This window comes from Cheilinus undulatus, linkage group 12, assembly GCF_018320785.1.
Source record: "Cheilinus undulatus linkage group 12, ASM1832078v1, whole genome shotgun sequence".
NCBI lineage: Eukaryota > Metazoa > Chordata > Actinopteri > Labriformes > Labridae > Cheilinus > Cheilinus undulatus.
This window is the reverse complement of record NC_054876.1, coordinates 20,868,481-20,894,348: the sequence shown is the minus strand read 5'-3', so window position 1 is coordinate 20,894,348 and position 25,868 is coordinate 20,868,481. Positions and strand designations below refer to the sequence as shown.

General features: G+C 38.5%; 3 protein-coding genes across 4 annotated transcripts; 1 reads left to right on the top strand and 2 right to left on the bottom strand.

Annotated features, from left to right (window-relative positions):
• Positions 1-529: 529 nt before the first annotated feature.
• Positions 530-2,801, bottom strand: cwc15 (CWC15 spliceosome associated protein homolog). The gene is made up of 7 exons (XM_041801713.1): positions 2,736-2,801; positions 1,864-2,005; positions 1,557-1,669; positions 1,357-1,457; positions 1,165-1,275; positions 891-1,021; positions 530-791 (listed from the first exon to the last, which is right to left on the bottom strand). The coding sequence occupies exons 2-7, from the start codon at positions 1,992-1,994 to the stop codon at positions 662-664; spliced, it is 717 nt and encodes a 238-aa protein (XP_041657647.1). The 5' UTR covers positions 1,995-2,005; positions 2,736-2,801; the 3' UTR covers positions 530-661.
• Positions 2,802-6,228: 3,427 nt separating this feature from the next.
• Positions 6,229-25,717, top strand: si:dkey-125i10.3 (fibrous sheath CABYR-binding protein). Its single transcript, XM_041801986.1, has 9 exons — positions 6,229-6,274; positions 6,947-6,984; positions 7,076-7,193; positions 8,307-8,387; positions 21,538-21,630; positions 21,756-23,309; positions 23,406-23,468; positions 25,319-25,421; positions 25,528-25,717. Exons 2-9 carry the CDS (start codon positions 6,975-6,977, stop codon positions 25,630-25,632), a joined length of 2,127 nt encoding a protein of 708 aa, XP_041657920.1. The 5' UTR covers positions 6,229-6,274; positions 6,947-6,974; the 3' UTR covers positions 25,633-25,717.
• si:rp71-1d10.8 (tigger transposable element-derived protein 6) lies at positions 8,735-16,800 on the bottom strand. Of its 2 annotated transcripts, none has more exons than XM_041801987.1 (2): positions 16,758-16,800; positions 8,735-15,428 (listed from the first exon to the last, which is right to left on the bottom strand). In XM_041801987.1, exon 2 carries the CDS (start codon positions 15,421-15,423, stop codon positions 14,125-14,127), a length of 1,299 nt encoding a protein of 432 aa, XP_041657921.1. In that variant the 5' UTR covers positions 15,424-15,428; positions 16,758-16,800; the 3' UTR covers positions 8,735-14,124. The 2 variants fall into 2 exon arrangements, with proteins under 2 accessions (XP_041657921.1, XP_041657922.1); XM_041801988.1 differs by lacking the exon at positions 16,758-16,800 and adding an exon at positions 16,497-16,733.
• Positions 25,718-25,868: the final 151 nt, after the last annotated feature.

Genomic DNA, 25,868 nt, shown 5'->3' with positions numbered 1-25,868 from the left:
CACTCTGTGCCGGTTTAAACTGCTGTGAATACGGGCTGGTTAACCACAAAGCACAAAGGTTCTGAGACTCCAGAACAGAGCCAAAACCACGTCTATCTGAAAGTTGCCCTGTGTCCACAAGCAAAGCTTAGCGATATTGATATTTAGTGCATTACTCCCCTGGTGTGACATCTAAGTATTACAGAAAATGGGTTTGTACAGAAGTGTTTGAGGTTTTCTTTCCTGAAAAGACTATATCTACATGCCCATATTAAAAGTCAAAATTATCCACTGAAAAGTTTGCTCAGTAAAAATATGCAATACATGAATCCAGTTTCAAGGCAGAAAGATTAGAAAAAGTTAGATTTGGAGTGATAAGCAGGTCATCATAAAATAATGACTGACATTTCTTTTAGAAAATCTTGCACACTTTTTACACAAACTTATGTTTATTGAAATAAAGAAAAAAAAACAGACAACTTGATGCTGAATTATGACTACATTTCTATAAGCTTTACTGCAACAATTTAAGTCAACTCAAACAAATGTACATTATTTCTGGGTTTTATTTGTACAAACAATGCATTTTCATTCACAATGCACGTGAATAACATCAACTATTACTGGCAAAGGTAACAAAGAAGTGAAATAAAAATGATTAAAATAATGATGATAAAGTCCTTTATTTTACATATTTCTCCATAAATTTCTTGTGGAACTCCGAGCGCAGCGTGTCATTGACAAAGCGTTTCTCTTTCCGTGCTTCATCCACTCCTTTGGCACAATTCTTGAATACAACATCATCGTCCCATCTAGAAAAATATGATCAAATTAAATCATGACATCTGTGTGAAGTGAAGAACACTTACCTTTCTCTAACCTCATTAACCATTATTTGAATGATGGCATACCTTCTCTTGACCCTGAAAGTATTCTGATTCTGGTTTGCCTGTTGCTGCTGCCCTGCCAAATTAATCAGTGGATTTCCACTCAAGATATTCTCCATGCGGATTCTCTCCTCTTCAGCCTTCTGCTCTCGCTCCTAGGACAGATGAGCAGCGAAAGTGTTTAATACAAAGAGGTAACATTTGTCCTCTGAACAATAAAATCATGTCCTCATTATGTAATTGTGCTGCTCTGGTCAGAGAGCATGTAGAAACACTTCAGCCTGAAACAATACTTTACTTTGCGCTCTTGCTCTTCAGCACGCTCCTTCTTGATCTTCTCTAGCTCTGCCAGAAGAGCTGCAGTGTCATCGTCGTCACTGTCCTCCTCAGAGTCCTCGTCCTCATCATCCTATTAAAAACCAAGCATACTTTGTTAGGCAACACTAATCACGTCTAAGTGTCCACTCAGCCGTGCAGAGAAAGCACTCACATCAGTTAGTGGGTCATCTGCATCAAGGTTGGCTGCTGGGATCTGATCCAGTCTGGGCCTCTTAGAAGATGATGATGATGATGAAGATGATGTGGTGTGCTCTGAAAACAGGAATCAATGCATTATTGTTATATCAAGACCATTTAGTAACATATTTCACTTTGGAATATTACTAAATGTATTATCAGCAGAAAAGCAACCTCTTGGCCCCCTTTCCCTGGTCTTTTCACGTGCAGCTACACGCTCCCTCTCCTCCAGCTCCCTGCGGAAGTCACGGGCACGCACCTCCTCAGGGGCATCCTGGGTTGGTTGCCTAAAAGCAGGGAATGAATAAAACAGTTAATATCCTCAACATTTATTTACAGCCTTACTAAGCAGATGCAGCAATAACAGTTCACAGAGTTTGACACTGGATGTTAATCAGTGTCTGGCAAAGACATAAACAGTATACACCAAAACACAGCTTAGGATGCAAGTCTCCGTGGAATCCATGATTCATCTACTGACCTGTACTTGATCTTGGTGTGACCTGGTAGATCTCGACTTGAATACTGCTTGGACAGGGCACTCAGATCCCCTTCTCCTTTACCCCGACCTCCTCTCGCTGGCTCGAATGTTGGTCTTGCAGCTGTTGTCATCTTGGATGGCTCTATAGTGGCAATGCATGAAGGTAATAAACATGAAGTTTTAAGGACTGATCTTTCTGGGTGGGAAGGCAAGAACACAACCATGAAGTCAACCTGCCACCCACTAACATTACAGCAGTCTTTGCACTTCTCAAATTGATATAAAACACCAGTGGTTATAAAAAAAAACCAAGCATGCTCTGCAAACAATTCAACGAAAAATAAGTGGTTTAGTTATCAGGTTAAATTCATCAGCAAAAACGGGAGAATATATTTCCACAGGTAAAATATCTTTTAAAGGTAGTTTCTGAAAACTAAAATCACATAACATATATAGTTCCAGCTTAAAGAGACGGACGGACAACATGTTATGCTACTTGTATGAACAATTTTCAATTGTGTCTATAACTTTTAGTTTTCTCACAAATCAAATATTCAAAGACTTAAACAAAATATGGACAACATTAAATTAATCAATGTTTATTTTTTTAACGAATGAAACACATATTATGAGACAGATACGCTGTTATCCCTGTTGATAAAGGTACACAAGCCTGCTAGTCTCAACGGCTACAACAGCGCTAGCATGCTAACTTAGACAAACACCAATATTAAGGATCCAAAACAACTATTTCGCCCCCCTGGTCGCAATATCCGGTCACAATAATGAAAACAATCTACATTTGTTGGCGTCAACGGGAATGTACATTACGAGCGTTGAGTAAATCGTTAAAAAAAAGCATCAACACTTACAAAGCTGTAACCACACGAAGAAACAGACGACTTGCTACCTGTGTCGTCACTTCCTGCAGTTGCGGAAGTGCTGTTGGAAAAGATGTATTTAAAGACGCTGGGAAATGGTAAGACTCGTCTTCCTCGACTTCGTCCGTATCTTCAATTCTCACCTTTGACACACCAAATGAACTTGTGCACATTAACTTCTTTAGGTACGTTATGAAATAAAGAATATAACTCTTCTGCATTTACATTGCATTTTTTACCGAGTAAAAACACAGAAACTAAGACGGGAAAAGGGGGACCTCTCTGTTAAGTAGAGGGATTTGGTAGTTTTTTGTCCCCAAGTCAGTTACTATATAGCCCACCTAGGGAAGGAGTCCAAGTTACGTAAAAAAATTCAGTTGAATTGTTGCTACTTATTATGAAGGAGTGCTATTAATCAAACAATGTAGATATTCATAGTCTCCTGTTTTAAAAAGCGTTTGAAGGTCAAAAAAATCATATTCCACAGAATGGAAAGATCATATTTACATTTTTAAGTGCAATCCAGCACTCCATTTTATATTACTTTTTGCTTTTACTTGAGAAGAATCATAGACCAGTGATGTCCTTAAACTTTAGTTAATTTTAAATAAACAGTACTTTTTCCACCTATGTCAGCTATATATTTGTAAAGCAAAATAAGTAAAACTGAAGGGTAATTTATAGCCCAGTTTGATAGATTTCTGTAATTTATGTTACTTTTAATAATCAAGCCCTTATAAATATCTTAAAATTATCTTTCACTTTAATCACAACTTTGAGAATTAGATTTGGATTAAGCTCACTGGTATCACTTCAACTTTAAATACCATTTTTTGCTATAGGATAAGATGCACTGGAAGCATACACAAAACAATACAAGACATAGTTTACTCTGCTGCTACGTATGTCAGCAGAGCGAAAAGTTAGACTAACAACAAGGGCCCTAACAGAGGCAAGGACCCTAGGTGTGTGTGTGTGTTTTAAGATGGTACTTAATCCTTACTCCTCAATCCTTTATATGTCAAGTGAGATGATCCATGACAATTTTCAGAGTTTATCAGAGGTGGAGAAAGTACACAACTATTGTACTCTAATAGAAGTACAGTTACTCTGGTTAAAATTTACCAAAGTAACACGTTACAAGAGGATCAGTGGAAACGTCACTCATGGTGCAAATGTGTCTCACATCAAAAACAACAAGCCACCAGAAATATGACTATAAGAACCTCAACAGGGATCACTGTACAACACGCAACATCTGAATACAACTAAACATGTATAAAACACATCTAAACGCTCTGCCCAAGGGCATGATGGGAAACTCTGCCAACACATCACAGCCTGAGCTTAGCTCAGTTTGACTCTATAGAGGTAAACTAACACTGGTAAATCAACACTGTGAAATAACTTAAACACTGATGGCCATTATACTCAGAATGGAGTTAAAATGACACATTTGGAGTTAAATCAACCCTGAAATGTTGAACACTCCAGTTTTTCTGTGTCCAAGGTTGTTGGAATGTGATGTGGAATTATTCTCTACTGTGTAGTCGACAGAGGTGGAAAAAGTTCACGAGTATTATACACAAGTAAAGTACAGCAACTCTAGTTAAAACTTACTTATAGGTGGAAGTAAAAGGACTGATTTCAAAATATATCAAAAAGTACAGTAATCTGAGTAAATGTAATTAGTTAGAATCCACCCCTGGTGTTAACAGAAGTAAAGCTATCAAATAACTGAGAGAACCACATTGTTAACTCCCACTGGGCAGTGGATTAACTCTGAAAAGTCAGCATTGAGAGATGGTTAGGAATGCTGCCTCGTGCTTAGGTTAACTAGGTTGTTACATGTGTCTGTTTCTTTACATTGAAAGAAAAATGAATAGGGAGCACCCTTCCCAACTCTGAAAGGATACAACACAGTCTATTTATGTGGTTGCAGCTGAAATAGAGCATACTTCTTAATTTCCAAAATTTTAATGAGAAATGTTTTTTTTGTTTGTTTGTAAAAATGTTTCTGTTTTTTGTTCATAAAAAAAAATACTTATTCAGATCTTGCTCAGAACTGTGGTCATCTTTCCCCTAATTTCAAGTTTGGGTCAAAAGCATAATAGTGGTGTTGCTACGGGAATTGTATGCTTAGATTATGTGGAGGGGCCCAAAGCAACATCTTTTCAAAAGGCCTAGAATTCACGGTGATGCCCCCTTCTGCTGCAGTCACAATTCCCATTTTTAAAACAGAATTATATTATTTTAAAAACTCAGTCAAGATCAAAATGTTCCCTCTTCTTTCTGCAAACATACGTGACAGACGCAGAGCAGTGCGTTCCTGTTCTACCACGTAAGCCCTGTTTATTCTAAGCGTCTGACATACGACTTTTGACGACCTCCGTTTTGTTTTGATTCCATGCAGTTGGAACACAAGGAATTTTTACTGAACATGTTGGCTGAGGTTCAAGGAGGAAAACCAACAGAGGAGGTTTTGCTGGATTCCACACAACTTTTACATGTTATCCATCTAAAGTCTTTTGTTTCTTGGTCAAATTCGGATGCCTCCACGGAAGACGAAACAGCAGAAAAATGAAGACACAATGTGACAAAGCGTTTGTGGTGTGAGTCTAGTTTTACCCCAAGCTAGAATTTCCTGTTTTATTGTTACTCTCACTCATTATATTAACACACGTGTGTTAGTAAGGCCAGATGCCAAGGCTGTGATACAGGTAAAATCACACAGATCATAAACAGATCACAGCCATCACTCTGATCAATCAAAATAAAAAGAACTGGGTTTTAGAGCCTGTAACATTAAAAATTATACCTAAAAAATCAGCAGTAAGGGTCCCAGATACTCTGGATTATTTTCAGGGAAGACATTAAGACCGATTATATTGCTTCTAAAAATGCTTGACAGAAATAATGTTTTAACGCTGTGGTTAAGTTTGTCTGTGCACCTGTTACAGTTTCACTCGGATACATACCAGTGCATTCAAATCTCCTGATGAAGCAGCAGATTAAATTCCTATTAGTTTTACCTCAGATCTGTGTTGATTTCAATAGTGGCCTAAATTCCATGAGCATGATTCTCTTTTAAAATATGAAAGGCTTCATATGAAATGTTTTAATTGGCCACAGGTTTTAATAGTAAATGTATTGAACTAAATAAAGTGAAATTAAAACAGGTCTCTTTACTGTAAGGCTGGAATAAACTGTGTAAAGTTGTCACATACACAATCAGGAAAACCACTCCAAACATTTTTGTTCATATAAAAGAGACAAAGTCTGCAAAACAGCTCTCAACTATTATTTCACACATTGTCTGCCCACTTGTGGATTATCATGAAAAGCAGCCCACTCGATCGACCAGCACTGCAGCATCCAGGTGTGGCACTTTCAGCCAAACAGAGAGGAATCTGAAGAGACAGGGGGGTGGGGGCTCATGTTAAAGTGTCTCTACCTGCCTACCTGTGAGACACAGAGACCCAGAGGAGGCTCGGTGGCACTGATCTGACTGCACTCACACAGCTGACCAGGTGAGAACATAAACATGGTGCAGGGATGGACTTCATACTGTTTCTGATTTCATGCTCTCTGATTCTGCAGGGCCAGAGCTCATTACAGAGTCTGAATTGCTTTCATTTTCTGTGCATAATGAATTTGACCTGGATAATTGGTGCTAAATCTCCTCTGAGGGTCATCATATGAGATTAGAAGTGCAGGTCGTAATGTTAACACAAGCTCAAAGAGGATACAGAGGACATGCACAGAGTGACAGGACACTGTGAACCCTGGATTTAAATATGACAAAAACATTAGATAGTTTTTCAACAGAAATATTTCTGAAACCTTTATTACTCTAGTGAGTCAGGATAATGGGTCATATGCAACATTAACTTTAGTGAACACTTGCATGATAAGCACTTAGAGGAGCATTAAAAATCATATGTAAATATACAACAGAACACGCTGTAGCTGTCCACAACCATCAGTTAACAAGCAATAAATACTTAAATGTCACTTTAACAGTTGGGGGGAGTGATTCTCTGTAGAATGCAGTATGACAGGTTGTGTATGAAATGCTGGATAATCAGTAAACAGCCCTGAAGTCAGCGGTTTAAACCACTTTGAGATGAGCTACAGCTCTACCAAGCGTTACTGAAGTAAACCTAAAATACAGAATTCTTTTGAACATTTTTTTTTTTCAGGCTGAACATCTGAGAAAATATCAGCATCATGTCAGAGGGTAAGTCACAGATCATATCCTTTTACTGACTGCTGTGTTCAAGTATTTCTTGATTCTTCGTCAGTACTAACAGAACATGTGTGTGAAGCAGATGTTGACAGAAGCAAGGTGTTTAAAACCACCAGGGTGCGGACTGCACTGAAGAATGATCTCAGCTGGATCCACAGAGCGAACCAGCCAAAGGACGAGGAAGAGCAAGGAAAAGCAAGGTATCCTTGGCCATATAAATACTACATCAAAAAGAAACATACATTTGATTCTGTTGCTAGTTTGGCTTCATTTCACCTGTATAAAATTGTGAAGGCAGGTAATGCTGCTTTAGGGTTTTTTTAATTGGGGATAAACGATATTCTCAGCATGATACCGATATCTGCAGATATTAGCTTAAATAGCATCACCCCTATCCTCGCTTCCCTCCACTGGCTTTCTGTCACTTTAAGAAATGATTTTAAGATTTTACTGATCACTCTTAAAGCTCTTATGAGTTTTACTCCAGATAACATTTTTTAAGATGCTGCCTTCATATGAGCCATGCAGCTTTAGATCCTTAGGCTGGGGCCTCCTGGTCGGTCCAAAGTCAAGGATTCAAATCTAAAGGAGAGGGGCTTTTGCCTTGGCTCATCTTTTAAATCACTTCTTAAAACTCACTTTTACAGACTTGCTTTTATGCGATGTCTCTGTAAACCATTTATTCATTTTTTATCACTCTTTTATTCAATTTGCTTCTCTTACTCTATTTATCCATGTCTTTTCCCAATGTTGCTTTCCATTCCTTTAAACTGTGTCAATTTATGTTAACTTTTGCGCTTGTGTTTGTTCAGACTTTTTGTTTGACTTTGCAGACCTTCTCTGTTGGGTTTAATTGTTAAGGAATTTTATGAATCCCTGAGTGCCTCTGCTATGTCTGTTAAAGCGCTTTGTAAACATTTGTTTTTAAAGGTGCTATACAAATAAAGTTATTATTACTATTACAAAGGAAATGATTGGTATCAGCAGATATGACAAATTCTGCCAATGTTTTGGCTATAAATCTGCCGTAATAATCTGTAAATATTGGCTGTAAAGAACTGAAACTTGTTGATTTGCTCATTTTTAAACTTTAAATAGTGTGTTTCAGGACTGAAGTTTAAGGCCTAAAATACATTAAAAAATCTGTAACGATATCAGTATTGGCTAAAATTATGTTGTAATTATTGGTCTATCAGATATCAATAAAAATCCAACATCGTGCATCCCTAGTTTTATTTCTTACACTTGTGCATGGCTGATAAGTACAAAGTCAAACATGCTGCAGGTTCATCACACTCTGATGTGTCTTGCAGGACGGATAAAGCCGTAGTGAGGACAAAACCCAGTCCAGTCAGGCACAGCTCATACGTTCTGTCTGCAGTGAAGAAATTTGAGTGAGTGCCACTGCTCTACATATATTCACATGCCTTTTAAAAGTGTGATTTTCTCAATGATTACCTTAAAAAGAAGCTCTGAAGAGAAAATGTAGGCAAGATTGTTTTATTCAGTGAACCTTCATGAGAAGCAAAGGGGGAATATTCCTTTCACTATGTTGAAAATGATAACCACAGGCCTCGTATCACACAAGTGTTATTTCGTGAAAGACAGCACTAGCACTAGTTTTGAAATACAAGCAGTGCTGGACACAGCTGTAATATTTCAGTGTGTTCATTCTGGTCTCACATTGAATCAGAGGTAGAAGAAAGTACCAAGTAATCACTTTGGTTAAAATGGACTGAAGTAGAAGTAAAAGTACTGCTCTGTAAATCTACTTAGGTATAAATAGGTCAAAGTAGTGAATACTTTTGATATCCAAGGGGCTTTCCCAGTGAAATATGATAGTTTCCTAATGTGCAAAAACTACAAGAGAACATGGATCTCCAACCAGGTTGTTTATTATAAGGTGTGACCAGGGGTGGATAAAGTACATGACTATTGTAACCAAGTAAAAGTACAGTTACTCTGGTTACTTAAGTGAAAGTAAAGGCACTGGTCTATAAATCTACTCAAGTAAAAGTATTTAATTGAATGTTTTCTTTCTTTCATCCTGGCAACCAGGGCTGAAAAATCTGACAAAATATCTAAATGTAGTTATTTTGACTCATATTGCTGATGAAATGTGAATTTTTCAATTGAAAGGAATGATCTTTTTTTTATTTAGTTTTTCTCATTTTTTAATAAGAAAACATTTACAAAAATAAGAAAAATCTGATATATATATATATTTACCATTGGAGGGGTATTTGGATGTTTACTGCATGTGTACAGCATAACATCACCATTGCAAGAAAATGTACGAATCTGTTTTTTGACTCACATTTCAGGTCAAAGAAATATTGAAACATTTGCCGTTTTAAAATTGCAGTAGGACACATTAGGATTTAATTGAAATTTAGACGAATTACCCAGATTTAGTCGCCACTGAGGAGTTTCACAGTAAAATATGAACTTTCCCTTTTGGTAATAACAACACGGGGATATGGATCTCTCATCCTGGCTTCTCAGGCCTCTATAGTAAAACACAACAACTGTTTTTAGATGTGATGAGAAACACTCTCTCAGTATTCTCTACTGTGTAGTCAACAGAAATGGAAAAAGTACAAGGACATTGTACTCAAGAAAAAGTTAAGTTTCCCTATTCAAATTTACTTGAGTAAAAATAAAAGTACTGATTTCAAAATGTATTTAAAAAAGTACCTCCTTTTTTTCTTACTCAGTACTTGATGCTTTTTTAAAATGTCATTAAGTAAAATAATCCTACTTAGTATACTTAAAGAAGTGATACTGTAAAAAGCACAAATACAAAAAAACAACTAATTTACAGTAATTTGAGAAAATGTAATTAGTATTTTTCCACCCCTGTATTTAATCCATCCATACAGAAAGATGTCTCAAGTCTGGCCAGCAGGTGTCGCCATTCATACTTTCTCAACCATGGTATTCAATGTTCGCATATCTTTGAGCACTTTAAAACAGGGCTGAGGTACTTTTAAGGATGTTTCACATATCACTGGGAAATAAAGAAGGAATTTTTAGTAAATATAGCTTCATAAGATGTGCCTGAAGAAAAATTGCATTTATTTGTCACTTCTTTAAAAGTATTGATGTGAGTTTAGGCCTTTATTTAAACAGGACAGTGAGAAAAGCTGGAAACTGGACAGTTTGTGGGAAATGACATAAGAAAGGATACTCCTAGTTCATGACAACTACTGTGTCTCTCGGATATGTGTTGCTGAGTCCCAGTTTGATACAAAAAACATGATAGCACTTTTTAGAGTCAAACTGAATGTTTCCTCTGACTCTGTTGCGTCAGAGAACAAAAACAAACCAAAGAAAAGGCTGCAGGCAGACTAATCACCATATTTGATATTACCATACATAAACATGAAGTTAGCCTTGGGCAACTGTTGCATTCATGAGGACTTACAGTATGATGTAGCCTGACCTGGGCTTATTTTCCTGCATCTGCTAATACAAATCCTATGGGAGCCCCGCAACATACAGCTGCTCCAACACCTGCATGTTCCCCCTTCAACACCTATAGAGTCCTTTCAGCCTGCTGAAAACATCATGAATCATAAAATGATAATGAAACTCTGTGTGGGCTGTACAAATACATTAGCAGTGACTGATCTTTTCTCAGATCCTGTCAAATGCTACTACTATGTTTTTATTGCTTTAGAATTTTGGGTTTTAATGTTTAAGAGATTCATCAATAAAGCTATAAACATGGTTTCTATTGAAAACTGTCCACTGTAATGATCAATATTTGTACATGCACAAGTGTTTCCTGCCTGTTTTGTAGCAGCTAAACCCATTGCATTGATATTACATCACCTGACTTTAACGTGACACACAAAGCACACAGCCTCCTTCAGTAAATTATTAAATTTATGGGCACATTTATGCAGCAACAATGGTTACAAAATACCTTTATTTAAGTTTTTTTACCCCTGAGATGAATCTGATGGGTCGACTCTGCTGTCTGCGTAGAAGACATGAAAATCAAAACACACTTTTATACAAAGACACAATCCCCAAATCAACAGCAGGGCCACATTTTCCTCAGCAGCATTTTGTACACCACATGCTTTTTATGACTACTTAATGGACTGAGTACATCCAGAATATTTAAGCAAAGGAGGAACAGATTCCCAACTGAGTGGCTTCTCTTCTCTCAGTATAAGAAAAAAATATTTGCCTCTCTGTTCTTTCTGTTTTACAGCTGACTAAACAACACAAATGGAAGATCACAAAGACATGAGATCTGAGTGTCCATGTAGATCTTTCTGTAAATGTTCATGTTGGATACTCCCCATTAAAAACGAGATGATCTGATTTTATGCTTTACAATGCTACAGGCTGAAGTTACATTAAAAACAGCTTCTCTGACTTTGATCATCCAGAATGGGGAATGGAAACTAAGCTTAGTAGAAAAGAATGAGCAAAAGATAATCCCAGTGCTCCCTATCTAGGATCATTTAAAGCAGGACACAAGTACTCTACCAGTATTCATACAGATTGATATGAGTTAGCTGAACAGGCCTGATGGTGATCAATCACACACAAAAGAAAAGAAAGGCTAAAATGTTGGGCAGTAGTTCTGACCATTAAGGCTTATGACAACTGATAAACTTCATATATAATTTGCGAAAAGTTCTATTGAAAAGCAGTTTTCTCTGTCAGTTATATTTCAGTTTTCTTTAAGAGTCTAAGGAGTTGAAGATTAAGTTAAGAAAGATGCAATGTCAGACATCGCAGCAGTCATCGTCTATCATAATCTGATAGCCTCTTTGTGCCTCTGAGAACAGACATGCATATTTCCTTAGTTCCAGAGAAGGCAGCAATGTCAAATGACTTCCAGGCACGATTTCCTTTTCCATGTGGCGTTTACATCAAGAAACTCTTTACCTACAGTGGCACTGTTTATCTGATGAATCTCAGGTCCACAGCAGACTGTACGCAAGATAACAAGGCTTGACTCAAGCTCACATCAGTAGTATAAGCCTGAAAAATTCTATTTTAATGTGACTTTGCCACAGCTACTCTGGGGAAATCATGTGCTGAAGTAACTACAGTGCATTTCAGTTGCAGCCTTATACTACAGTCGTTTAAATTCATCTTTATTCTTGTTACTCTACACTCAATATCCCATAATAAAAAAGTGAAAGCAGAATTTGTGCCTTGCAACAATCCTCTCTGAGCTCTGCAGGAAGTTCCTTTGATCTCATGGCTTGGTTTTTGCTCTGATATACATTGTCAGTTGTGAAGCCTTCTGCCTTTCAAATAAAGTCCAATCAATTTACCACAGGTGGACTCTAATCAAAGTGTAGAAACATCTTAGCAGAAATCAAGAGAAATGGGAGGCACCTGCTTAATTTCAAGTTTCGTTGCAAATGGTCTGAATAGATATCCTTGCAAAGCAGACGGATATGCCCGTTTCCTTGTTTCTCAGTGGCGAATCGATCTTGCAAAGCTCCGAGGAGCAGTATTTTCGGACGGTAGAGTCGTGATGTAAGCAAGCAGCAACAGGAGGCCGGTGAAATTATGGCAGGAAAGATTAGCGTAGATGCTGCTAAAGCACCAGTTTTATCAGAACTTGACGACATTTCGTTAAAAGCAGAACAAAGAACAGCATTGAGTTGTTTTCTTTTCAAAAACGACCAAAGATGTGTACTGACATGTCTGTAGTCACCATATGTATTATGTCTATGGTTATTCCTCGGTAGCTGGGCACGCACACCTCAGTCGCAGGTACCCCATGTTTTGTTGCTGTGATTGGCCCGTAAAGATGTGACAGACAGAACGTTCATCTGATCACACTCCAAGTTTTTTTCAAATCCTCTTCCCTTTCCCAAATGCTTACTATAAAAGATTTTTCCAGATGGATGTGTGAAACACATCCATCTGGCATGTCAGGTTACTGATTACATGCCAATGTGATATTTTTCACTTTGTCATGATGGGGTACTGAATGTAAATTAATGAGGGAAAAAATTAATTCAAACCACTGAAGCATCCGGCTGCAACATTTCAGGACTGGAGAGTGAAGTGGGCCTGAATACTTTCTGAATGCACTGTACATTATGATGCAGATTTGTAAAAAGTCAAGCTTTGTCTGTTCTCTTCTTAAAAGAAGAAAACAAAATTTAAACTGTATTTTTATAGGGGGAATGTAACTGCTTATTGGCTTTAATAACATTTATGAACTCGTCCTGATGTATCAAGAGGAGGACAATATGGCTACTCTTCACATAGAACTTGAGGTATGGACATAAAAACGTAAAGAAAAATAAGCCAAATTAGCCAGCCTAATCCATATAGCTTCACTGTATGTACTTCTAAAGGTGCCAAACTTGGCGATGATGCAGGAAAAATTCTAATATGCTAGTCTTCTTGAATTGTAGTTGTGGGGCATCTTGGACGTGTGATTGACAATGTCACACTATGAGAGTGTTTGATGAGTTCTGATGATGCAGTCTGGCTGAATTCGTTTAGTCACAACCACCTATAGCCTACCTGATATTGCATTTGTACATTTTGCTAATATAAATCATACTGCAGATGTGTACGGCTGATATATTGTCTGTAAATAAGGGCAGAGATGTTCATATCTGCCGATACAGAAATCTAGCATCTGCTGATATTTATATCATGCTGATTACATCATACATCCCTACAATTGATGAAAAATGGAAATCAGAGAACTCTACTTACTGAAAAGGACATCCCCTACATTTTCTACATATAGAAATATAGAATATATAGAAATTAACAGAGATGAGATAAATCCAAATAGCATTGAAAAAGTAAAACTTTTTTTGCATCTGAATTTAATTTTTTGATTCTTTTTAAAATTTGAACTTCATTAGTTTGAGACATTTTCCTTTATGGCTGAATCTGAACTTAACTTTAACAAAAGTACCAGCACAGTCTGATTTTCTGGCAAGATGGCAACAAAGTGAGTGCTCTAGGGATAGGATGAGGAGTTGCTACTTCAGCAGGACTGTAAAACTATTCAGTATTTTGGAAAATGTAATTAATTAGCATTCATTGAGGTTTAGTTAAATTAGTCCCCTGCCTTCCTTGACAGTAGTGTTGGCTGGCTGATGAGTCTCTGGTAGTGTGGAGTTAAGAGGAGGTTCCAGAAGCTGTCATATCCTCTATGCTGTGCAGCTCCTGAGCTGATGTGGACAGAGAAACCTCCTCTGCACGCCCCATGCAGTGTGGTGGCATTAAATGCCCCTCATTTATGATGTAGTGGTTCAGCGGGTAGATGCCACATTTCCTAAAGCCTTCCTTCACAGTCCTGATGCCCTCCTCCTCCTCCACCACCTGATAAGTCCCTTTGAACACACCTGAGAACTCCTTCTTACTGACCGGGAAGTGTGAATCTGTGGCACAACCATCACCGATGAGCGCCGCAAAACGCTGCTTCAGGAGGACAAAAAGCCCTGCGTCGAGCGGCTGTAGGATGTGAGAACAGTGAGGAGGGAGGCAAAGAAGGATGACATCCTCTTTACGAGCTGCTTCCACCACCTCCAGGTTCACTGGAGACCTGTGGCCATCAAAAATCAACAGAAGAGGGCGCTCCTTGGGTGCACAAGGAAGAAAATGTTTGAGGAACCATTTCTTGAAAAGCTCAGAGTTGATGCACCCAGAGTCCGACCATCCATAGAGAGCATTTGGGGGCCCTTGTGTCTTGTAACATACTCCCCCTGGATAAGCCTTTGAGTAGATAATAAATGGGGGAATGTCCTCTCCAGCTGCATTAAAGCAAGCCAGGACAGAGATGTGGTCCCTCAAGCCTTGTGTTGGCTTGTAGCCCTGACTGGCAGACTTGGGGATAATCACCCTCTTCCTGCCGAGCTGAAAGCCCGTCTCATTGCAGTTAAAGATCTGTTGAGGTTTGTCTCCAAGTCCTCGAGCATCCAAAACTGTGTTCAGTAAATGAAAAAACTGATCCACTGCTTCCTTCCTCACACACACCGTCCTCCCTCGGATGACGTTGTCTGCCGGCTGAATGGTTATATTCTTTTCTTGCCGCTTCCTGAAATTGAGCCACCAAGTCTGTCCTAGTTTAGAGAACGCCACTCTCCGATGCTGCCGCTTATAAATGGACGAGGCAAAGGACACCAGCTGTTGCTTGGTCAGTGGGAATCCATGCTTGGACATGTATAAAGAAAATTCCACCAGAAGCTCCTCGTCTGCAGATGTTATGAGCTGAGCTGGCCCACTGCGACTCCCCGGAGTCACCCGTCCACTGACTCTGTCCCCCAGTGAAGATTTAGGAACCCCGAACTGCTTGGCAGCCTGTCTCACCGTGCATCTCCCTGACTTTACCTCAATTAGTGCTTGCTCCATGGCCTCCTCCGTCCATTTCTTCTTTGTCTTCCTTCCAATTTTGTCAAGATGGTTTCGAGATGGCATTTTTTCTAGGATGGCACAGAACATACACACTTTTAAAAAACAAATACAATACAAAACAAAGCAGTCTGAGTCTGAAATACTCCTTAGAAAATAACTAATCCTGGTCAATTCATTAAAACAAAACTTTTTTTTTTGTTTTTTTTTTTTTTACAAAGACTGATTCAGAATGTTTCATCTTCTTGGACAACACTTTCACCTTGATTACAACGAATGGCACACAGCTCTAGTAAGGGAATTACATCATTTCCTTATTTAGAAGTGCAATGCCAAACATTGCACAAGCACAGTCCCAAGCACATAATTTTGCTCAAGTGGATCTCTAATATCTCAAAATCTTTAAACATCCAAAAAGCCTCCTCTAATTGTCCTTTAAAAACTCTTGATAAAAAAGCTATTTTATATGCCTTTTCCCATCTACAAGCTAAAAACAAGCTCATACTTGGCATGAAGATGTACTTTATTCTTCCCTTAATGGGGGAATTTGTGCACATGCATAGACAGGATCCTATGGAAATGTATTAACGGATGTATGCAAGAGTGAGGGGCTGCTTAACATGAGGGAGTGCCTGACAGACTCAGGGTTTATACTCCAGACTTAATCCAACCAGGATCTGAACCAACAACCCTATGGTTCCCAACCCAACCCTTTCGAGACGGAGCTACTGACATATTTTATTCCTTTATATGCAATTATTTAAATCTGAGTTGATCAAATACAACAAATACAAATGAGATATGTGTTTCCTATCCAGCAAGAGCACGTGCAATCCAGGAGTTATGTATATAGTACTTTCACTTTAAACATCTAAACTTAGTTTGGATTTTTTAGTCTTGGATTTCTCTAGGGGACAAAATCTTTTAACCCCAAACTAGATCTAAAATAATATTCATGCTTTTCAAGTGTCATCTTGTAACATTTTAGCGTCATATCTACGTAAAGTGCACCTTTATCCAGAACTTAACGTTACTAAATAGTAGTGATTTGCCACTCTCACAAAAGGTTTCTACAGTCTGATTAGTCTTTCTGTCACAGTCAAAGCTCTCCTATCATTAAGGAAAACGTGTTAACATACCTAGTCCCTTTCTGGTCTTCCTGGAGCCGTAGCACTACAGATGGATACCCTGGACCCAACTTCTCCTGACTTGATTGAAACACTGCGTACGCTAACCTTACTGTTTGTAAACAAGGACGTTAAGCCTCGTATTCTTTAAGAATAAAACGGCATAAAAGCGTAAAAAAGTACGGTTTTCATTCTAAAGTCAGTGCTTAACATATGCCAGACACCGATAGTTTGAAATACGCGGTTATGATTAACCAGACAAGCTTTACTTACCTGCTTAGCACGAAGTTGCTAACACAGCTTTAAAAGAAACCAGGAAGTAAACCGGAAATGACATACGGAGTACACAAAGTAAAAGTATGGAGTTCCTGTTTGAAAAGTAAATGTGAAACCGTTAACCAAGGATGTTCTGCTCGATATCAATAGTATTTTAAACAATAAAACATTTGTTACTTGATTAATTGAATTGTTTAATGACAGCAGTGAAGAGTGACAAAGCTTTAAAATAAATGTATGGTCATATTTCTGAACTGAATATGCGAGTATGAGGAAAGTTGCCAAATTTGTGAATTAATGAGTGTCTGTGAGTCAAATGGCAGTTTCGTGCCTAGGATTTTTGTTGTTGTTTTTGTGATATTGAGATATGCAGGGGTGGAAACTAATTAATTACATTAATTTTAATTGCTGTGATTGGGAAGCTTTTTGTGTGCATGTATTGTTTAAAGTCTTTTTTTTAAATCACCACATTTGCTTTGACTTAAGTGTGTTTTGGAGAAAGTGTACTTCATTACATTTTTAAAAGCACCAACTACCAAGTAAAAAAAAAAAAAAAAAACAGAAATTACAGTAGAAGCCTAAGTGAGCCAAGCTTTTGCCAATGACAAGAATATGGCAAGAAGTTTGACTTTCATAATGCATAATGATAAATAGTGACAGAATAATATTTATTTGAATCTAACAGCTGTTGCATTTTACTCAATGTTTAGTCACACCTTGGTTATATATTAATATTTTCATATTATTGCGCGTCAAGGAAAGACCATATATTACTGTAAAACCCCCTCAGGAATCAAAAGTAGTGACTCCAACATGCTTGAAATTAAATAAATTGCCCATATATAGCTCCAAAATAGAGAATTTGAATATACTATTTTTTGAATGAAAAGGACATTAATCCAAAAATTTCTCAAGAAGAACTATTGTTCAGCACCAGGCCTATTAAATTGTGCAGACTTCCCCACATTTAAAAGGTTTTGGACATAAGATATTTTGAGCTGGATCAGAGGTGGAAAAGGTGCATGACTATTATACTCTACATAGTGGCTCTTGTTTAGATGTACTTAATTAAAAGTAAAAGTGGGACATTGGTCTATAAATCTACTCAAGCAAAAGTAAAGTTAAAGTTACACTTTAAGTACTGATTAGCTACTGAGTAGTTGTACAGTAAAATATGGTGTTTCACTATTGGCAAGAACAACAAGAGAATAGATCTACAACCAGGTTGTTAAGGTAACTGTTCATACCTCCACAGCAGCAAAATCAACAGTGTTAATTAAACATATATAAATCCAAAACTTCAAAAGTGTCAGTATAGAGGGTTTGAACTGCACTTTTGAAAGTCTTGAATATTTTATAATTTGACACAGCTCTTTAAAATTGTTGCAAAGTGGGTCTCCTCTGGCAGGAACAAAGCAGAATATGCACTATACATCCTTTAGCACCACCTAAAGTCACAGGTGGCAACTCTTTTTTGTTTTTTTAGATTTTATTTTTGGGCTTTTTCATGCCTTTATTGCAGATAGGAGGACAGTGGATAAATTCGGAAACAGGGAAGAGACATGCAGGAAATGGTGCCACAGGCTGGATTCGAACTCGGGCAACCTGCGTGCATGGTGCATGCCCTAGCCACTTGACTACCGGCATGCCCCACAGGTGGCAACTCTAACTTAGCAGATAACTTCCATGTGGTGCAAATATGTCTCACATAAAAAATAACAACAATCCTCTACAAACTTGACCAAAAGAACCTCAGCAGGGATCACTGTAGACAACATCTAAACACAGCTAAACACATATAGAACACATCTTAACTGCCCAAAGGCATGATGGGGAGCTCTGCCCACACATCCCTCTGGATTTGAAAAAGCAGTGGATGGAGCTTTGACCAGTTAAATCTTTACAGAGTCACATGACTGTCACATGACTCCAACACTGAAGACCATTCCATTCAGAACAGAGTGAAAATTAAACTTTTGGAATTAAAATCAACTCTGAAATGTTAAACGCTGAGATATCAACACCCTAGTTTTTGTTATGTACAACAGCTGTTTATGGATGTGATGTGGAATCATTCTTCTACGTGCTACTGTGGTCAACAGAGATGGTAAAAGTGTGAGAGTATTGCACTCAAGTAAAAGTACAGTTACTCTGGTTAAAACTTAAGTACAAGAACAAGCGCTGCTTTAAAAATGTACTCAAGAATGTACAAATACTCAAAAACACTACTCAGTTAAGGTAATTTGAGAAAATGTAATTAGTTACTTTCCACCACAGGTTAAAGTACTCTATCACACCATAGTTATAAGACACTTCAATCATTTGCTTACCTTTCTATGACTGACAGAGACATTTTAGAGGCCATGATGTCATTTCTGTGGACAACTTCTTATAAGTATGTCGACACCATAACCAGTATCCATTTGAACCATCAGTTCTGGTCACTTAAAATAAAGAGGCTCTCTCCTCCACTCCTACTATACACAAGCAGAGTAGCATGACCTTAAAATCGATCTAGAGCTGCATCATCATTAAGATGTTTTGTTACTGCAGGCATAATTGACTTTTGTCCTTTTTGTGCCTCTGATTTATTGCCTGCATCGCCCACAGACGGTAGACACAAAGTAGGACCAAATTGACTCATGCATTACTGAATCATTCCACTTTGGAGAAAGCAGTTCCCTCTCTTTACTAGGGACTAACATGACTGGTGGTCTTTACATGGTCACTTAGAATTCTGTTGACATTCAAAGCTCTACTTCTCAGCTTTGACTCATAAATTGGCACTACCATTTCTTGCCCAGTTTGCCACTCAATTTATGTTTCTCTTATATCTTTAATTTGTTGTGCTCATTGTTTGAATTTGTGAAACCCATAATGAATTTGTGTTCAAATTTTCTATAAAAAAAAACACCCTTGGATGTTTGACTTTTTAAAATGATTTTATAAACCAATCACTGTCAATATATTTCAGCATTTTTAGCAAAAAAACAAAACAAAACAAAACAAAACAAAAAACAAACAAACAAACAAAAAAAAAAACCCAAAACAAAACAAAACAAAACAAAAAACAAAAAAACAGGAAAACCTTTTGTCAAAGTGAAAACAGATTTCTACAAAATAATGTCAATCAAGCAACAATGTGTCATGTAAAATTAAAGACTTCATAAATATTTACCCTCTTTAAAGTGAATGACTTAATTCAACAGAGGTCCAGAAGTCTCACAACTAGTGAAATGGGGATCGCCTGAGTGCAGTGAATGTGTCTCAAGTGACTGTGGTATAAAGACACCTGTCACTGGGAGGTCCAGTCACTGGTTAATCAGTATTCCTAGCTACCATTGTACCATGAAGACAAAAGAACACTCCAGACAATTCAGAGAAAAGGTTATTGAAAAGTATAAATCAGGGGATGGAAACAAAATAATTTCCAAGGCACTGAATATCCAATGTCAAGAAGGAAGGAATATGGCACATGTGTAAATCTGCCTAGATCAGGCTGTCCTCATAAACTGAGTGACCGTGCTAGAAGGAGACTAGTGAGAGAGGCCACCAAGACACCTACAACTACTCTGAAGGAGTTACAAGATTCAGCATCTGAGATGGAATATACTCTGCATACAATTGTTGCTCTGGTTCTTCACCAATTAAAGCTTTATTAGAGAGTGGCAAAGAGAAAGTCACTGTTTAAGAACACTCATATTAAATCCCTACTAGAGTTCACTAAAAGGCATGTGGGAGACTCCATGGTGAAGTGGAAGAAAGTTCTTTGGACTGATGAGACCAAAATGATGCTTTTTGGCCATCAGTCAAAACACCAAACACTGCACATCACCACAAACACACCATCCCCACTGTAAAGCACAGTGGTGGCAGCATCATGCCGTGGGGATGCTTCTCAGCAGCCAGCCCTGGAAGGCTTGTCAAGGTAGAGGGTAAAATGAATGTGGCAAAATATAGAAGTATCCTGGAGGACAATCTTATTCAATCTGCTGGAGAACTACGGCTTGGGAGGAGATTTATTGTCTGGCAAGACAATGACCTGAAGCTTACAGCGAATGCTACACAGAAATGGTTTAGAGACAACAAGGTGAACGTTCTGGAGTAGCCGGGTCAAAGCAAAGACCTCGAAGAAGAACAAAGTAAAATTGCAGTGTCCAAGCCTGATTGAGACTTATCCACACAGGCTCAGTGCTGTGATTGCAGCTAAGGGTGCATCTACTAAACACTGACTTGAAAGGGGGTGAATTTTTATGCAGTCACTAATTTTACCTTACATACTTTTATTTAATTGACATTACTTTGTAGAAATCAGTTTTCACTTTGACATTAAAGAGTTTATTTTTACATTTATTTTTTGTCCAAGGGGATGGATATTTTTTAAAGGCACTTTATGTGTGGTTGTGGTTGAATCTTTTAATCCTCTGAGGAGAAGAAATCCTTTCAGTGATCGTCTTCTGGAGCATTGGACTTTGATGGGAGCCTGTGGTGTAAAACTGATGAAATCTGTCACTGCTTGTGTAAAAATTAATTAACAAGCTATAACTTTCCACAGTTTTGAAGTTTTCTCTGCAGTTCACATTAAGGTTCTTCTCAAGGTCAGCTGCTTGTGATTAGAAAACTCCACTAAACCCTCTTCACAGTGTCTGGATTTGTGCTGAATTTTAACGACACATAAACAGTGAGCAGTTTGAGCAAGAACTACAGCAAATACTAAATGTCAATGCTGTAAGTCTATACATTCAGCAAGCTCATTATTTGATGTTTTTCATTCTAGTCATTCAGCTACTCAGGCAAATGGTGATGCTGTTTCTCCCAAGAAAGCTGCTCAGCCTGAGGAATCAACAGCGAAGATCACAGAAGATACAAAGTAAGTATGCAAGAGAATCTCTCTACTGGCTGCAACTGTGAGTAAATTCAAAGATGCTGAGTGTGGGGATTTTCTTCATGTGCTTTTCTGGATAGTTGGCAGTGAGTATCTCCCATCTCTTACAGGCCCCAAGCACCTGCTGAGCAAGCTGTCCAAAATGATGAGGCAAAAAAAGATGTGCCAGTTGCCAACACAGCTGCAGAAAACAAGGAAGCAAATGCAGATGTGTCTGTTGAACAGATAAATGGAGAACACATCGAGGCGGCTGCTGAGGTCGCTGCAGAAGTTGTTGTAACAGAATGCATCCGGAAAGGAGAGGCAGAAAAAATTCCCTCTGCAGAAGATGCAGCTGAGCCGCAGGAGAGTGACACAGCTGCAGAAATCAAGGAGGCAAATGCAGTTGAACCCGTTGCTGGAGAACACATTGAGGCGGTTGCTGAGGTCGCCGCAGATTCTGTGGCAGCAGAACGCATCCAGAATGGAGAGGCCGAAAAAGTTCCCTCTGCAGAGGATGCAGCTGAGCCACAGGTTTCTAAAGAAGCACCTGCAGATGCATCAGTGGAGCAGATAAGTGGAGAGCAAACTAAAGAGGCTGCTAAGGCCATTGTAGAAGAATGCATCCAAAATGCACAACAAATCTCTGCAGGTGATGCAGCTGAGCAACAAGTTGCCAACACAGTTGAAGAAATCAAGGAGGAACTTGCAGATACAACCGTCAGTGATGCTGAGATCTCTGCAGATGTTCATGTGGCGGATCCTGTTTTGGAAACTCCTGCTGCAGTGGAAGTGAAAGACACAGCCGAAGTCCCTGTTTCACCTCCAGTCGAGGCCAAAGCACAAGAAGAGCCTTCCTCTGAACCTGGGCCTGCTGATGTAACAACTGTGGAGGAAGCGGCAGTGGAACCAACTGTTCAGGCTACAGAGGAGAGCAGTCCCCCAGAACAGGCTGCAGAAGAAATTATTAAAGCTGCAACTGAGGTCTCAGTGGAGTCATCATCCGACAAAACTGATGTGACTGATGCTACGCCAGGAGAGGGGGCTGCTCTCCAAGAAAGTGTTGAAACAGTCACAGAGTTATTGGCAGAATCTGAATCGCCCACTCAAGCTGCTGCTGAAGTTGCTCCAGTGGAGAGCTGTGATAAAGGTGTTGAAGAGACTGCAGAAGAAACTATTGAAGCTGTAGCTCAGGTCGCTGTGGAGGCAGTGCCTGAGACTCCTGATGTGACTGAAACGGCAAAAGAAAAATCCGCTCCTGAAGGCCTTATGGAACCAGTACCTGATGTAGTTGCAGATACTGTATCGGTACCAGCTGAGGCTGCTGCTGAACCCGTGGAACTGGTGGAGAAAAAAGTCGAGGCTGCAGCCCCAGCAGAGCCGCCCCTGAAGACGACAGTTGAAGACGTGGTTGAATGTGAAGTCCAGCCTGTTGTTGAGCGAAGTGTTGAGCCAGCAGTTGAGAGGGCTGCAGATCCTGTTGTGGAAGCTGCTGAGCCAGTAGATGCTGAGACTGCTCGGGATACGTTTACCTACAGAGTCATCGAACTGACAGATGCATTAGATGTGGTGACACCCACAGATGAAGCTGCACCCACTGCAGCTGCTCCTGAACCTGCGAAAGACCTAGAAGAAGCCCACACAGAGGAGGCAAAACCGATCCAAGAGCCTGATGTTACCAACAAGTGAGTAAGCTCTGACAAACAGGAGCAAGTTAAAACATTTTACTGTTCAATATTCATGTTTTCACTCATCACTGGCTTATGACTTTTATTTTGAAGGCCTGAAGTGGTGCAAACGCCTGTGGAGGAGCAAAAAACAACATACATTCTGAAGGAAACAAGGTAATATCTCATTTTTTAAGAAAAGTCTGATTGAAATTAAGAATTCAGACAACTTGTAAGTGGGGCTTTTAGAAAAAATGATCATCTCACTCTTATTAAACTGTGAAAGATGTTACTTTGTCCTAACTGGGGTTGCCGAGTGAAAGACTATTGGATTCAAGTTAAAGTACAGATTCTTTGGTTTAATTCTACTTAAGAAGAAATACATTTACTGCACTTTACTCAAGTGAAAGCCACAATAATTCATCCAATATTTACTCTGGTGCTCATTTTTATTCTTGAGGAGGTAGGGTTGAAGAAATAAAGGATCTCATCTTCCTGTGTTGTGCAAAAGCAACAACAGACCAAGAACCTCCAACCAGGTTGTTTTATTGAATAAACTTGAAAGCAATATTTCATTATTTTGATTTTAACAGAAAATTTGTATGAAATATTCAATGAGCAGATCTTTTTAACAGCTCCACTGAAATATTATGTGACACAAGGCCACCATGTGAATAACTATGCTCTAGTATAAATGTAAGAGATGGGAAATCTTCTTTTCAGTTACTCTACAAACAGAATATGATTTCAAACTGAAACTACCTACTGTGAAGTTCTACTTGAATATTACAGGATTTAAAAATGTGAGAAACATGAAAACTATTTGACAAAAATGATAGGAGGTTTTATAAAGCACAAGGCCATAGCCGGAGGAGTTGGAGGGTTTAAAAGAACTCCCACCCCCCGCCCACCCAGAGGTTTGAATCCAATTTATTTCCCCCAATAAAGCCAACCACCAGAGTGCACCTTAATCATAGACAACACAACAAACTCCAAACAAAAACATCTCATCATGTACCGCATACAAACAGGGATCAGAGACAATAAACATTTCACGGTAATGTAATGTCACTCCAACGCTAGCTTAAGCACAAAAAGTACAAAGAGCCGTTTCAAGGCAGCATGTATCCCATCACCAGCCCTCAGCTTCAATAAACTTTTCCCATCGTTCTAAATAACCTGGCTTATTTGAATTGGTGTTTTAAAAACCCTTAAATCATTTAATATCTAAAGATTCAGCTCTGGCCACCTTACAAATGAATATTTTGCCCATAATTACATTAATAGAATAGGTCTTTCAACATAAAAAAAAATCCATCAGTTAAAAAATGACGGTCGACAATTCTAAACCAACCCAACAAATAAAAACTAAATTTAAACACTTTTGACATTCTCCTTCCAGACACTGCATTTTGTATTTACTTGGGTTGTCTTTTTGAAATATTAAAATTGTGTTGATGATCCTAAACATTTAATTGTGATAAAAATGCGATAAAAACATCAGGAATCAGAAAGGGGGCAAATACTGTTTCACAGCACTGTATGTAAAAAACATGCATGTGTGACACAGTGGATGGTGTAAAACTGCAAAAAAAAAAAAAAACCCTAAAAAAAGACAGAAAGAAAAAGAACATAAAGCTAATTCGTCTTTTTTCAGTGACAGATGCAATTTTAAAGTAATGAAGTACATTACCTCCCCAAAATTAACTTAAATGAAAGGAAAATGACTCATTAAAAATGTAAAGGTACACAAAAAACCACTCAGTTACAGTAAAAACAGTAGATGTGATTTGTTGCTTTCCAGCCCTGACTATAACTCACTCTGTCGCCTCATGGCAGCATTAACAAATAGCTTAATAGAAAAAAATCAATCTTTATTCTCTTTTCTATCTTATATATAGCTATCATTATCAATTTCAATCCATTTCATCAGACCTCCTCGAAGGAGCATTAATTAGAAATAGAAGGTGTTTTCTGTCTTCATGCACAAAGGTGATGTTCTCATTGACGTTTTCTCTCTCCTGCAGTGATGGCATACCTTTTTGTTCATTCTGTGACAAATTAATTGATGGAAACGTGAAGATCAGCTTCAGTGAACCTCTGGTGAGGTGCCACCCAGACTGCCTCAAGGTTTGTTTCTCTCCCCCTCTTTGGAAACATATCTGTGTCTATGTACTCAATCTGACAGGCTCTTGTCATTGCATAATGTTAATATTGAGTGTTTCTTTTTCTGCAGTGTGGTGTGTGTGCGAAGGCCCTGGGAGATTTGCTGACCCCCATGTTTTTGCATAACCAAGTGATCCAATGTGATGGCTGCTTTGCAAAAGCTCTCAAGACCTAAAGCCTAACTGGGACAAATATGTCATCAGAGAAGACCCAAAGCGTTCTGTGATTAATGTGTTGTTTGGACTGAGAAAGTCACCACTGCTGCCTTTACTCTGCATTTCCACACTGAGAGGGTTTTTTTGGGACATGGTGCATTGTCAGGGGAAGGGATTCTGTGATAAAAGCTTTGGTTTGAAACACTCTGACATGAAATGTTTTCTTTTGTACATGGTTGAAATAAAATCACAGATA

Excerpts from the sequence above, each read along its gene's own strand:
- cwc15 (XM_041801713.1), bottom strand. The coding sequence starts at position 1,994 with ATGACAACAGCTGCAAGACCAACATTCGAGCCAGCGAGAGGAGGTCGG. Across the intron at positions 1,276-1,356 it reads CAGATGACCCACTAACTGAT|GATGATGAGGACGAGGACTC; the intron begins GTGAGTGCTTTC and ends GGTTTTTAATAG. Across the intron at positions 792-890 it reads ACTTTCAGGGTCAAGAGAAG|ATGGGACGATGATGTTGTAT; the intron begins GTATGCCATCAT and ends ATATTTTTCTAG.
- si:rp71-1d10.8 (XM_041801987.1), bottom strand. The coding sequence starts at position 15,423 with ATGCCATCTCGAAACCATCTTGACAAAATTGGAAGGAAGACAAAGAAG.
- si:dkey-125i10.3 (XM_041801986.1), top strand. Across the intron at positions 23,310-23,405 it reads GAGCCTGATGTTACCAACAA|GCCTGAAGTGGTGCAAACGC; the intron begins GTGAGTAAGCTC and ends TTTATTTTGAAG. Across the intron at positions 23,469-25,318 it reads TACATTCTGAAGGAAACAAG|TGATGGCATACCTTTTTGTT; the intron begins GTAATATCTCAT and ends TCTCTCCTGCAG.